This window comes from Micromys minutus (genome assembly GCF_963924665.1).
Source record: "Micromys minutus genome assembly, chromosome: 4".
NCBI classification, from domain to species: domain Eukaryota; kingdom Metazoa; phylum Chordata; class Mammalia; order Rodentia; family Muridae; genus Micromys; species Micromys minutus.
The window spans coordinates 26,784,721-26,799,391 of record NC_137973.1 but is presented as its reverse complement, the minus strand read 5'-3'; the positions used below and the strand labels follow the sequence as shown (position 1 = coordinate 26,799,391).

General features: G+C 42.4%; 1 protein-coding gene across 1 annotated transcript in view; it reads right to left on the bottom strand.

Moving 5' to 3' along the window:
- NUP210L (nucleoporin 210 like) overlaps positions 1-14,671 on the bottom strand; it is a gene marked incomplete at both ends in the record, with an annotated part of 91,474 nt that continues 76,803 nt past the window's right edge. The window contains 8 exons of the mRNA XM_080916464.1: positions 1-101; positions 185-259; positions 1,057-1,161; positions 3,483-3,684; positions 6,270-6,517; positions 7,915-8,064; positions 10,030-10,153; positions 11,101-11,237. Coding sequence (XP_080772590.1) covers positions 1-101; positions 185-259; positions 1,057-1,161; positions 3,483-3,684; positions 6,270-6,517; positions 7,915-8,064; positions 10,030-10,153; positions 11,101-11,237 — 1,142 coding nt within the window. The remainder of the gene's footprint in view (positions 102-184; positions 260-1,056; positions 1,162-3,482; positions 3,685-6,269; positions 6,518-7,914; positions 8,065-10,029; positions 10,154-11,100; positions 11,238-14,671) is intronic.

Here is a 14,671-nt window from a genome sequence, read left to right as displayed (position 1 = left end):
TTAGTGTTTTATGCTCCATAACCAGTGTTGTAGCCGACTCTGCACTAGTGGTGGCTGTGAGCTAAGGAAGTGAGGGGGAGAACATGAGGCTGTACAAGAACCTAGGGAAGAAAAAAAAACGAGATGATTGAAGGCAAATGAGTGAGACAGATATCTGAACTTGGGAATGAGGGCAGTTCTTTACCTGGCTGAGTCGTTCCTATTGTTGGCACATAAACAACTGGAATAGTCTGTACCTTGTTCAGGAAGGCATTGTATGCTGAAAGAAGAAAATGCCACAGAAAAAGATTATGCTTGCAGGAAGGCCTTGAAGATAAAAGTCCATTCAAAAGTGAGTTTTAATGGCCAGCAAGATAATTCAGCCGGCAGAGATGCTTGACAAGTCCCTAGAGCCTACATGACAGAAAAGACTCAGGTTGTCTTTGGCTTCCACGCTCCTGTCAGTACAAGCTTGTGCTCCCTTCTTCCCTAACCCAAGCAAATAATAAAATTTAAATAAAATGAGGTTTGGTGTTAGTATAAAAGGAATGTTTTCAGTTAATCTACCTCCAAAATCTGCCCTGTCTGCACACAATTACCTGACCAAGCAACTCTAGTATGTTTGTAGTGTATGCTGTAGGTGCTAGAAGTAACCTAGAGATGAGTTTGTGAGATGTGTAGGTAAGTTAAGTGGAAATAATCTTTGAATGCTTGAATTTTTGATAACTGGTGGGACCTGGATCCAGCCCCTCCCACAGATACCTTACATGGACTTTTCCAGCCTTTGGCTAAAAGTACATGTTTAGTGATGCATGTATAACGTGAGGTTGTTAGACCTTGGAGTTACAGAGAGCTGTAAGCTACCATGTGGGTACCTGGAAGTCAGGACCTTAACTGCAGAGCCATTTCTCTAGCCTCAATACTGGTTTTTTAAGACAGTTTGTGTATCCTTGGCTTTGTAAGCTGGAATTAAAGGCATGTGCCACGCCCTGCAGGTTGGCAATCATGAATTAGCTGTGGTAAACGGCTTTGGTTATCTTTGGTTAGTGAGAGTCAGATTACTTGCAGACTTCTTACCTAGGAAGATGAAAGCAGTTGATGCCAGCACAGCAAAGAGGGTAAACAGGAGGATCTGGTAAGAACCGACAACATTCTTGAAGACACCCGAGTCTTCACAGTGATCTGCATTGCCATAATGGGATGAGACAGTGACATTAACATTCAGAGTAGATGTCCTAAAGGCTAAGGAATATTGGTACACATCTGTAATCCTAGCATATAATATAGGTAGGTCTATATAACCTGTCTCATGGTACTAGTGCTGGTACCGCCCTCACTAGAGATAGTCTCAGCTAACCATGTACTGTCTGAAATCCCCAAAATTGAGACTTTAACATGTGATTTGTTCTTTGCTTTTTGGCTCAGGAGTGGGAATCTTGTGTCCTCCGAGATCAAAGTCGGCTTGAAACTTTACCCAAAGTTGTGACTATGCAGATTTCAGTTTATATATTTAATGTGTATGTTCCTGTATATGCTGGCAACATGGAAGCCAGGACTTTCTAGAGTCAGACTTAGTTGATAGGCTTACAGGGCAAGAGCCATCTTGCCGGCCTGCTGATTGAGTTTCTTACCTGTCTTCCTCATGCCATATTTAGAGAACATTCTGTTTGTGTCTTAACTATAATAAAACTTGGCTGTGTGAACCCCTTTCTCCCAATATACACTTAGCTATACTAGATTTCCATGTAGCCAAGAATGACCTTGATATTTTGATCCTTTTGACTATCCAGTGTTGGGATTTTAGGTAGACTGTCCAGTTCTCTGGGGTGCTAGGCAATGTACCCAGGGCTTTGCATACACAATGCAAATAAAACCTGAATTACTTCACCCTTAGACAAAGGTTTTGTGAGACAGAGTTTATGTAACAGATCTGGCTGTCCTGGAACTTGTTCTTTAGATCAGGCTGACCTTCAATTCAGATCTGCCTGTCTCTTCCTCCCGAGTACTGGTATTAAAGAAATGTGCCACCATGCTTGGTGCCCTTGATTTTAAGCATTCCTACTTTTGGTTATTTCAGATGCTTACAGTCCCTTCTTTAATGTATGAGTACACTACAGCTGTCTTCAGACACACCAGAAGAGGGCATCAGATCCCATTACAGATGGTTGTGAGCCACCATATGGTTGCTGGGAATTCAGGACCACTGGAAGAGCAGTCAGTACTTTTAACTAATGAACCATCTCTCTAGCCTCCCTCCTAACAATCTTACATTATTTCTACCCTAGGTTGTAAAAGGTACTGTGAGTTTGGAGGTAAAATGTTGGTCAAGCATGAAGACCTGAGTGCTTTTTGAGACTGGGTTTCTCTGTAGCACTGGCAGTCCTGGATCTTTGTAGACCAGGCTGGCTTCTTAACTCAGATCTGCCTGCCCTTGACTCCCTAGTGCTGGGATTAAAGACATAATGCCACCCTGCCAAACTAAGACTGGAGTTTTATATATTCGCAGGCCCCTGTGGTACTTGTTATATTCCAATTGCACACCTGATCCTAGGCAGAGGCAAGCCTCCTATCCTGTCTACTTTCAAACCAGTGAGAAACTTCCAGGCTAGGTTCCTGGCACTAAAGGCTGACAGTTTCCATTCACACTTAAATAATACTCTGTATATACTCAAATAAGAACAACAAACCTACAGTTACCTCTGATCATATATTGCTGTTTATATGAATATTTTCTGGATCAAGGACCAAATAAAATTTGAGCAGAATACTGTAGCATTGCCTATACCCATATATTGTGACCTACCTAACACCTGATTTCTGGTCATTTTAATGTTTGGTGTAGATCAGATGTGCTCATGTGATGTAATGAATGAGCTGAAGATGGGTTGGATGTTACAGCTGCTTTACCTGGCAAAGCTGCACTGATGAGTTGTTTACTGTTCCTCTTTCAAATGCTAGGTTTATAGGCTTGGATTATCAGGGACTATTACCCATGCTCAGCCTAAAGTCTGCCCCCTGAATACAGGACAGTGAAAAATTGTCTCAGTGTAGTGTATACCTAAAATGGAAGCATTCAAAATGTAGGTCCTTAGGAATATAGCTATAGTTAGCTGTAAGTACCCAACAACAGCGTGACACCTCATCTTTATGGAAATGTGGGAGCTTAAAAGTGTATTGTGTAGACTAGAGAGCTAGAGATATGAGTTCTAGACTGCCCTAAGGTTAGTGAGACAAAAAAAAAAAAAAAAAAAAAAACAGAAAAAGGAAAAAACTAGTTAAAAAAATGGTTTGTTGTGAAACATTTGTTTCCCATGAGATTAAAATTAGTTCCAAGTGGGACTGGAGAGATGGCTCGATGGTTAAGAGCACTGGCTGCTCTTGAAGTCTTTGAGTTCAATCCCCAGCAACTACATGGTGGCTTACAATCCTCTAGTGGGGTCTGATTCCCTCTTCTGGTGTGCATGAATACTTATACGATAAATCTTAAAGTCCCCAATGCTCACCTGCACCAGATACATCTTTTGCTTTGACTATCACAGCCTCATGTTGATTGGTCAGTGCACAGGAAACATTAATGAAAGCAGGCGATGACATCTGCTGGAAGGCAGTGAAGTTGACTATTCTTACTAGGTAGATAGCTAGGCCTGTTGTGAGGGTAGCTTGCTTATAGCCAGAGACTGCTAGAAATGGGGAGCTGTGGAAGACCTTGGAGAAAAGAGAAAATGCTTGTTTGAAAGATAAATTAGTGTCTTGATTAGTACAAGAATTTTCAAGATTCTGCTAGCCAGCCAATAAGTCATTAGCTTTTTCACCGCTTTAGATGTATTTAAAAGGGGTCAGAACAGTTCTTGCTTTGCAAGCATGAGGACACTTATTTAAAAAGCACGTTATGAGAGACGGTCATTGTGCATGGCAGTCCCAACTACATAATGAGTTCAGATAGCCAGGGCAAGGCAGAGAAGCCATGCTTGAAGTAAAAGCTTCTAGGTCTTGGGAAACACAAACAGAAACATCCCTGAGGGAAGGCATCTTAGTGCCTGTTTTTTTTGGTTTTTTTTTTGTTTTGTTTTGTTTTTGTTTTTAAGATTTATTATATATAGGTATACTGTAGCTGTCTTCAGACACACCAGCAGAGAGCTTCAGATCCCATTACAGATGGTTGTGAGCCACCATGTAATTGCTGGGAATTGAACTCAGGACCTCTGGAAGAACAGTCAGTGCTCTTAAACCACTCAGCCATCTCTTTTCAGCCCAGTGCATGTCTTTAATCTTGCCACTCAGGAGGCAGAAAGGAGAGAGTGAATGTTTTGAGTTTGAGGGCTGCCTGGTCTGCATAAAACATAAAAAGCTCCTGGACTATGTAGATTCTGTCTCAAAAACAAAAGGTGAGGGGGCTGGAGAGAAGGCCCCAGTGGTTATCCCTGCAGTCATGAGGACTGGGGTTTGCATCCCATCGCTTAGGTAACAGTCCCATGTATATCAGTTACCCAGCTGGGGGGTGGGGGATGAAGGGCCATGAGGGTTTTGGGGGCTTTTGTTCACTCCTAATCTAGTCAAGAAAATGTCTGCATCAGTTTCAGCAGAGGGCTGGCTTCAAAGAGTAGGTGGTAGACCTATGTGATGGCTCAGTTAAATGTCCCTGTTTCCAAACCCGTGGACATGAGTTCAAGGACTCACATGACAAAGAAAAATAACTTCACCAAATTATTCTCTGGCCTCAGTATGTGCTGTGTGGCATAAATAAAGGTGTAATAAAAAGTGTTTAGAAAGAAAATACAGCTGGAGAATAATACAGGACATCCAGAGCCCTCTTATGGTCTCCACACTCAGGCCAATGTATTCATACACGAATACATAACGTTTTAAGAAAAATAAGGTGGAGGTGGGTGTGGGGGCAGGCATTTGATTCCCAGTCTTGAGTAGAGAGGGAGGTGTGTGTGTTAGTTCTAGGCCAGCAAGGGATACATAGTGATTCCTTGTCTTAAAAGGTGGTCAGCTGGGAATGGGAACACACATCTTTAATCTCAGTACTGAAGAGAGAGGCAGGAGGATCTCTTGAGTTCTAAGACAGCCAAGGCTACATACATATAGACCTGTCTCAAAACAAACCATGTACGCTCGCATACACACACACATACACACACGAGTGAGCAATTGAGAAAGGCCTCTGGCCTCCAAACTTGTGTGCAAACCAAAGAATAAAATGATGTGAGCTGGGGCTGGAGATGGCTCAGCGGTTAAGAGCAATAACTGTTCTTCCTAGAGGTCCTGAGTTCAATTCCCAGCACCCACATGGCAGCTCACAACTCACTGTAACTTCAGTTTCAGGGATTCTGACACCCTCACACAGACATATACACAGGCAAAACACCAATGCACATTATAAATTCATTAAACAAAAGTAGCATTGATGTTAACTGTCTAGATTGACAGAGTTTACCCAGCCTTGTGAATAAGAGAACTCATTATTTAATAAGGGTTTCCAGCACTTGGTTGGAGAAAAGGCTTAAAGGTTAAGAGTATGTATACACATAGAGACATAATTGATTAAAAATATGATTAAAAAATAAAAATTGCCAGGCAGTCGTGGCACAAGCCTATAATCCCAGCACTCAGGAGGCAGTCTGTGAGTTTAAGGTCAGCCTGTTCTACAGAGAGAGTTTATTTGTATGTGTCTGTATGTGTGCTTGTACACATGCATCAGGTGCCCAGAGAGGCCAGAAGAGGGCAGCAGGTTCCCTGAAATGGAGATTGTGAGCCCTATGGTGTGATTTCTAGAAACCAAACACAGGTCCTCTTCAAGAATAGCCTGTGTTCCTAACTGCTGAGCAATTTAATTTCTCCAGCTCCAGTAGTAACCTCAATGAGGTTACTCAACATTTTTACCCTTTCAAATCCCTTATCCCTCAGTGTCACACATGGTAATTCATGTCCTGTAATCCCAGGAAGGTAGAGACAAGGGGTCTGAAGTCCAAGGAGGTGTGTAGTGTGAGAGTAACCTGGCTTACACTGTGTCTTAGAAACAAGGAAGCAAACACTGAGGACTAGGGATGTTTAGTTATAGAGTACTTGCTGCAGGCGCATTACCCTTTGTTCAGTTCCAACACTGCATAAACACCTAATTGCAGCACTTGGGAGGCAGAGGCAGGGGGATCACAAGTTTGAGGCCAATCTTGACTATGTAGAGGTTTTACTGCTAGCCCAAAGTAATGAAAGTCTGTTGGAAAAAAAAAGCAACAAACCCCAGATCCTATCCCCAGTACTGCTGTGTCTCAGACTTTAACACTTACCTCTAGGCTCTGGAGAACTCTCTCCACTCCCAGGATTCTTAGCGCCCCAGTGTCTTTGTGGCCAAGAACCAACTCTGATTGGTTCATGTAAAAGCCAGGGATGAAAGGAATAAGGATTCTTTGCATGCCATTCTTGCCACGTTCACTGATCAGAGTTGCCCACCCGTAGACTGAGGTGTCTGCCACACTGAGGACTTGGCGCAGCTCCTCTGACTCCTGTCTAACCTTGATTAGGCAGACATAGACCCCTAAAAAGGAAAGACTTAGCAGGAAGGCCCAGAGGCTCTATTGAGATAAACAAGTTAGGGTAGGGAAGAAAAAGGCTTTGAGAGTTCAGTTCTGATAAACTACTAACTACTGTGGAGAAAATACCAGAGAAAAGGAAACTCTCCTGAGGGGAAGCTGCAGCTGGACTCAAGTCAACACTCAGCAAATCCTGAACAGTATGGCGCAAGTGTGTAGACAGTGCCGAGGAGACTAACCCTTTCTGTGGTTGATTCTGCTACTCTTCTGTGGACTAGGCTGCTAGTCTAGTGCTCTGCTGAACAGTGAAGGTACCAGTCCATAGGCATCTTGTTCTGGAACTTTGTAAAGGTCTATTCAGTGTCCAGCAGGTTTCTGAATGACCCTTTTAGCTTCATTACCCATACCTTTCAAGCTGAGAGGGCTCCACTCAAGAGCTCAAATGGTATATTATCCTGCTTATATCTTCTCTTCCCCATCTCTGCCTCCCTCTCCTTCTCTCCCCTTCTCCCCACCTCCACTGAGTGCACACACACACATGCACACACACACATTTTGTTTGTAATACTGAACTCGGACCTTCCGCATGCCAGGTCACCCTACTACTGTGCATTCCCAGCCATCTTTTACTGTATTTTGAATAGTCTCACTAGATTGCCCAGATAAACTTGAACTCATTCTGTAGACTAGTCTTGACTTCGTGATCCTTCTACCCAGCCTTCCAGATATTGGGGTTACAGATTTATACCACAAGGTAAAATCCTCTCATTTTGAGTTAGTTCATTTATATCAAGCCAGCTGAACATTACCTTCTGTTTCTTGTTCATGACATTCATTTGGGATATTCAAATGCTATGCTACATGTTGGAAACTCAGCCCCCAGGAAGTCTAGTCTAGTGGTTCTCTGTGAATGTAAGGACAGCTGGTCTACGTAGTATGTTTCAGGCCATCCAGGGCTACAATGTAAGACCCTGTCTCAAAAAACCAAACAACCAACCAACCAAACAAACAAACAAACAAACAAAACGAATTAGACACAATCCAACCTTATAGAGAACATGAGCAAAAAAAAGAAAGAAAGACAGCTTGTCGACTAGGGGGACACAGCTCAGCTGGAGTTTGCCTGGCATGCACAGAGCTCTAGGCTTGATCCCCAGTGGTGTATAAACTGGACTTGGCAGCACACCTTGCAATCCTAGCTCTCTAGAGGTGGACCATCCATCAAAGGTTACTCTTGTTTAAGCCCAGCCGGGGATATATGATACCTCAAAACAAAAAACACAACCTTTTGTTAAGTGGGTTGAGAAAGGCTCTAGAGATTGAGAAAACACAAATATAGTTCAACAGGAGCTGACAGGTGTAGAAACAGGACAAAAGAAAGATATTCACTGCTGGACCCTACCTTTCTCCACACTGAATTCTGAGCGGATGTGAAAGACTTTACTCGCTGGAATGTCTAGTAAAGTATTGCTGAACTGCACATGGCATAGCATGAGGGTCTCAGGAAGAAGAACTTTCTCAACAGCCAAAACCTGACTTGGGGTACAGGATCCTAAGAAGCAGAGATGAGTTAAGTAACTGTTAGCATCAGGGACTTGTAAAAGAAAAAATGATGCTGACTGGAGAGACAGGTCCGTCTTTGAGAGCACTTGTTCTTCCAGAGGCTCTGAGTTCAGTTCCTAACACCTGCCCGGGGCAGCTCAAAACCAGTAAATCAAGGTTTTTGACATTCTTGTATGGGAACCTGCACACATAGCAGACGTACATAAATAAAAACCTTTAAAAAACAAGCCCAATATGTCTTTAATCCCAGCACTCTAGAGCAGAGGCCAAAGTTCAAGGCCAGATTGCTTTACATAGTGAGTAGTGGGCTAGCCTTGGTTACAGAGTGAGATGCTGTCTCAAAGGAATTAATCCAGGGTAGGAGTATGCCTCAGCAGTGTAATAGAATGCTTGCTTACTTAGCATGTAAAGGACCCTACCATTGATCTCCAACACCACAAAAAATAAAATCCAAACTTTAATCCAGTCTTAAATTTTGAAATCTCATGGATTTTAGTATATGTACCAAGACCAAGTCAAGGGCTAGAGAGATGACTCAACAGTTAAGAATCCTCATTGCTCTTCTAAAGAACCCAAGTTCAGATCCCAGCACCTGTAGTGAGAATTCTAGAATTTTGGTTTCTTTATAAAGCACAGAAATATTATAAGAAAGTGTTTCCTCAGGTGTTAACTCTAGGCTCATACCTGGACTCTGGGGCTGCTCTAGCAGAGGTGTTTTGACAGCTGCAGATTATTTCTACAATTGTTTGATGTTTTGAAGTATGGGAACTTTTCAGAGGGTAGATAAATGCTAGGGCCCCAAGAGGTAGGATGGGTGGGTGTTGATCATTTAGGGGGGTGGTTTAGGTTTCTTATAAATCATGCTCAAAGAAGAGACAAAAGGAAAGAAGTTAGATTCAGAGATTTTTCTCTCCTTTCTCTATCCTCCTTCCTCTGCTATGGAGTGATAGTGAAACTGTCTGAAGGGACAAAGGGTGGGAAAAAGAAGAACCACAAAATAGCTAAGACCAGCTATAAGCACCCGTGTAAGGTGTCTGTCCGCTTAGGGCACTTACATAGCCACATACCTACACATGATTGAATAAAAATCTTCATAAAACTTGGAAGCAGGTTTTTTCTTTTTTCTTTTTTTAGTATAGAATAGAATTTATTTAGGTCATGGGGAGTTAAGAGAGTAGTAGAGGCAGAGAGAGAGAGAGAGAGAGAGAGAGAGAGAACAGAGAAGTAGAGGAGTGGAGGCCGGCCATGAGCACGAGGAGAGAGAGGGGGGAAGGGAAGGGGAAGAGGAGGGGTAAGCGGGGAAAGACAAGGGAGCAAGAGAGAGGGAGAGAGAGAGAGAGCACTTGAGTGTTGAGTGGAAGCAGTTTTGAATTAAATGAATTTTCTGTTTTAGTTTTTGAGATAGGATCTTAGGTCAGGGTGGCCTTGAACATCCTGCAATGCTTGTGTCTTAGCTTCTCATTGTTTTAAGATTTAACAAAAAATGATTTATTTCCTTTATTTATATCTGGGTGAGAGTGTCAGATTCCCTGGGGTTACAGACAGTAGTAAACTGTCACGTGAGTTCTGGAACTTGAACCTAGGTCCTCTGGAAAAGCAGCTAGTGCTGAGCCATCTTTTCAGCCCCCTAAGATTTTTTTTTTTAAACTTTTATGTGCACTTGTGTTTATTCACATGTATGTCTTTATGAGGGTGTTGGACTTTTGGAGCTGGAGTTACAGTCAGTGGTGAGCTGCCATGTGGCAGGGAATTGAACCTGGGTCCTCTGGAAGAGCAGCCATTGCTCTTAACCTCTAAGCCATCTCTCCAGTCCACGCCTGAGCTTTTCCCATGCTAGCATTACAGGTATTTGCTACTAAGCATAGCCAATAAAAGGAAGTATAGTAATCCAGACAAAATGGCTGAGGGAAGACAAGATGGACATAATCAGGAGGCCTGTGGAGAATCTCCTTACCTTTGAGGTTGACATTTCTGCCTGTGCTGATGAAGAGTTTGAATACAGTTGAATTGGGGGTGTTGGTGAGGTAAGTTTTCAGGTCGTAGCTGAGTGTCAATCTTGATGATGCATTGACTACTACCTGTCAGCAAACCGAAGGAAAAATCAGCTCCCCTCACTGTTAACCCCTTGTAACCTATCTATTTCATACAAACACGGAATTGACATTCTGGTGTATTTGAGAAACACAAAATCTGTTTACTTCTGAAACATGATTATTATTTTGATACAGGGCCTCATATATCCCAGGCTGGCCTGCATCTACCTTTACAGCCTAGGATGACCCTGAATTTCTGATCTTCCAGCCTCTACTTCTACATCCCTAGTGTTGGGATTATAGGCACACCTGATTTATGTGGTGGATTCAAACCCAGGACTTCATGTACGTTAGTAAAGCACTCTACCAACTGAGCTGCATCCCCAGAAGAAATACTCTTATTTTGAGACAGAGTCTTACACTGTAGCCCAGGTTGGCCTGGACCTCACTGTATAGCCAAGGTTTTCCTTGCATTCTAATTTCAGCCATCTTGCCTCAGCCTCGTACATGCTGGGATTATGGATGAGTATCACCACATCTGGCTTTTGGTGTTGGTTCTGGGTTACCTACTGCGCTATCTTCCAGCCCTCACGGTGATCCACTCCCCCCCCCCCATAAAAGTATGGAATGCTTCACAAGTTTGTGCTATCTTTGTGCAGGGGCCATGCTAACCTTCTATCGGTCCAATTTTAGAATATGCACCTGAATCAAGCACTCATAGTGTTCTCTTAGAACAGAAGTCAGATTAGTCATAGTTCTGGGAAGAATTCTAACTGCTACTAATAAAAATTGTTTTGTTTCGTTTTTAGGTGGAGGTGGAAGCAGGGCCTTGTGCATGCTAGCGAGTGCTCTATCTGCAATATCTCCCCAGTACACTGGCTGTTCTAGTGTCTGTTAGCAAGTGTACTTTCATTCTAGGATGCTTTCTGCACGGATAGCCAATAAATGCATAGTCATGCTAGTCTCTTCAGCTGTGGTGCAGTTGGGTGTACCTCTCGAAACGTTTTCACGACTCCAGGGATGTCATGAAAAATTGTTGCAGTTCCTGGGCTCCTAGCCAATCCTACTCCAGTGACAGTGTCTGTCTGTACAATATTGTTGGTAGAAATCATCCACACCCCAGGCTCACCTAGGAAAAGACCAGAGAAAGTGCTTGGCTGCAACGGTCAGTGTAAATTAATAAATTACCTTATTAGAAGTCTCAATCAGGAGGTATATAAGACCATTACTCTGATTTTAAGAATGTAAGTGGCTTTCTGAATGTCACATTCCCCTCCCTGTATCATGCCAGCAAAACAAAATCTACTTACTGCCCTCAGAATAACATGAGCTAGTGAGGTGAGCAATGTAACTGATCTCAGGGAAAAGAAAAGCTGCATCAAACCTTTAGATCGTGCTAAGCATGAATTTGCTTCGAGATCATGTCAACAGGACAAAGGTGACAGTGCAGGCTGGTCAGAGGCAGGAGGCAGGATTGGTTTATATTGCACAGTGGTGAAAGAATGCCTAAGGTTAAGTTATATTCCAAATCTTTTGGGGATTCTCTTTTGTTCTTGTTCGCTTGTTTTTGAGACAGGGTTTCTCTGTATATAGCCTTGGCTGCCCTTGAACTTGCTCTTTAGACCAGGCTGGCCTTGAACTCAGAGACCTGCCTGCTTCAGTTTCCTGAGTGATAGAATTAAAGGCATATGTTATCCTGTCCAGCTTTTAATTTTGTGTGTGTGTATGTGTACCACATATGGCTAGTGCCCTCAGATATCAAAAGATGGCATCATTTTTGGGTGTGATGGTATGGGCCTTTAACCCCAAGTCCTAGCATTAAGGAAGAAGATGGCTGTCTGTGTGCAAGGCCAGCCGGTTTACAGAGCGAGTTCTAGGAGAGCTAAGGCTACACAGAGAACTGTTGTCAACCAAACCAAAACAATAACAGAAAAACCCAGAAAACAAAACAAAAAAACCCACAAAAAAAAAAAAAAAAAAAAGCATCTACGGAAGTGCTTGACATCCCTAGTCATTAGGGAAATGCAAATCAAAACAACCCTGAGATTTCATCTTACACCAGTCAGAATGGCTAAGATCAAAAACTCAGATGACAGCAGATGTTGGCGAGGATGTGGAGAAAGAGGAACACTCCTCCACTGTTGGTGGGGTTGTAAACTGGTACAACCACTCTGGAAATCAGTCTGGAGGTTCCTCAGAAAATTGGACATAGTCCTACCTGAGGACCCAGTTATTCCACTTCTGGGCATATACCCCAAAGATGCTCCAACATGCAATAAGGACACATGCTTCACCATGTTCATAGCAGCCCTATTTATAATAGCCAGAAGCTGGAAAGAACCCAGATGTCCTTCAGTAGATGGATGGATACAAAAATTGTGGTATATTTTCATAATGGAGTATTACTCAGCTACTAGAAACAATGACTATGAAATTCCTAGGAAAATGGATGTATTTAGAGAATATTATCCTGAGTGAGGTAACCCAATCACAAAAGAACAGACATAATATGCAGTCACTGATAATTTGATACTAGCCCCAGGAAGCTCTGAATACCCAAGAAACAACTTACAGGTCATATGAAGATCAAAAAAAGAAAAGCCAAAAAGAGGAAGCCTCAGTCCTTCTTAGAAAAAAAAAAAAAAAAAAAAAAAAAAAAAAAAAAAAAAAAAACAACAAGTGTATAGCACCCACTCAGAGTGGGGTATACCTAGACCTTAAATCATTAATAACTCAAGAGCTAAGAAGATAGCCTTGTGGCAATTTTTGGTTTTTAAAAATCATTATGTTTAATCTATACATACCAAGAAAAAGTAGACTATTTCAATGTTATGTTTTATTTTACATGTACTTTATGCTCACTGTAACTAGTAAGATTTCAATGCATACTATCAAACCTTTAAAAAAAATCAACTACTGACAAAAATATATTCATATAATTTTATGTCAAAATGCTTTTAAAAATCTATACATGTATCTCTTTTTTTTAAAAAAACAAAGTTGTAAGAAACAAAACAACAACAAAACAACAAAAGATGACAATAGATTCCCTGGAATCGTAGTTATGGATGATGTGAGCCACCATGTGGGTGCTGGGAACCTCTCTTGTTGGCTCAAGACCAAGTAAATTCTCAGAACGGGAGACATATTTGTCCTTAGAGAGAAAGAGGGCAGGGAATAGAGGGAAAGAGGAATAAAGGGGAAAGGGAGAAGGGATGTTTTTGGAGGTGGAGGCAGAGGACTGCCTCTGTATAAAGAGGAGACAGATGTGACCCATAGATCAATGGCAGCTTATAAAGGGGAAACCACTTGTTAGAATGATGTGTTTCGTTTTAACTGGACACGTGAATTAGGTTAACTAAAGAGGGCTTTTGATTGTTGGCCTACAATAGTTTGATAGATGGACCTTGGGAGTCAGCTTTAGTAGGAGGAAATGGCCAAATAAGGGAATAGACCTTGGGGGCTAGCTTTAGGAATGCAATCTAACAGTTTTTTTTAACAAGGCAGAAGGAATGGGAAAGAAGGGCAAGGCCTGCCAGAGTCACATTTGCTTTGTTCAGGCTAGCTAGAATCCCTTCAAACTGAACCTGGGTCCTCCGGAAGAGCAACAAATGTTTATAACTGCTGAACCATCTCTCCACCCCCATTTTCCTTCTTTCTTTCTTTAAAAGATCTTCTAAAACTTATATATTGTATATAAGTACACTCTAGCTGTCTTCAGATACATCAGATGAGGTTATCAGATCCCATTACAGACAGTTGTGAGGCACTATGTGGTTGCTAGGAATTGAACTCAGGACCTCTGGAAGAACAGTCAGTGCTCTTCACTGCTAAGCCATCTCTCCAGCCTCCATTTTCTTTTTTGAGGTAGGGTCTCATTGTCTATCCTTGACTATCCTAAACTTGGTATGTAGACCAGGTTGGCCTTGAACACACAAAGATCTGCCTACCACTGCCTCCCAAATCCTGGGCTAGTTAGAATCCCTTCAAACTGAACAAACCATGACCGGCAGCAATCAACTAACAACCAATAACCAACGACCCCTCCTCTACCTCTTGGGACTCTAGCACTCATGTACCCTCCGAAAGGTTCCCAGAATTCCAAATGTCACCCAGCTGCATAAACTATCTGTCCCTGGCAAAATCACACCTGGAGCATGAGGTGAATCATAGTCAGCTGCTGTGGACAATCTGAAGCAGCCCTATCTCCCACAACTGGGATACGATGAGATAACATATTCCGACAATATTTTTGTGTTTTTTCAAAGGTACCACAATTCTCATTAAAAGAGGCCAAAGCTCTACACCATCCAGCCCCACATGGGTGGCTGCAGGAACTCTCTCCTGGGAAGTCACAAATAACTGTTTGCTTTCTTCTAGGGTACTAGTGACTAAATAAATCAGAGTCCTACTTGGGAAGTTAATGGGATGACAACTCCCTGTAGCTGCACAGATGTGATCCCTCCCCAGGTAGCCTTCCACACTAAGTATGCAGTCTAGTACCTCCCAAGACTAGGAGGTTGTATGCAATTAGGGTAGAATCACATACAACTGACTGTGAGG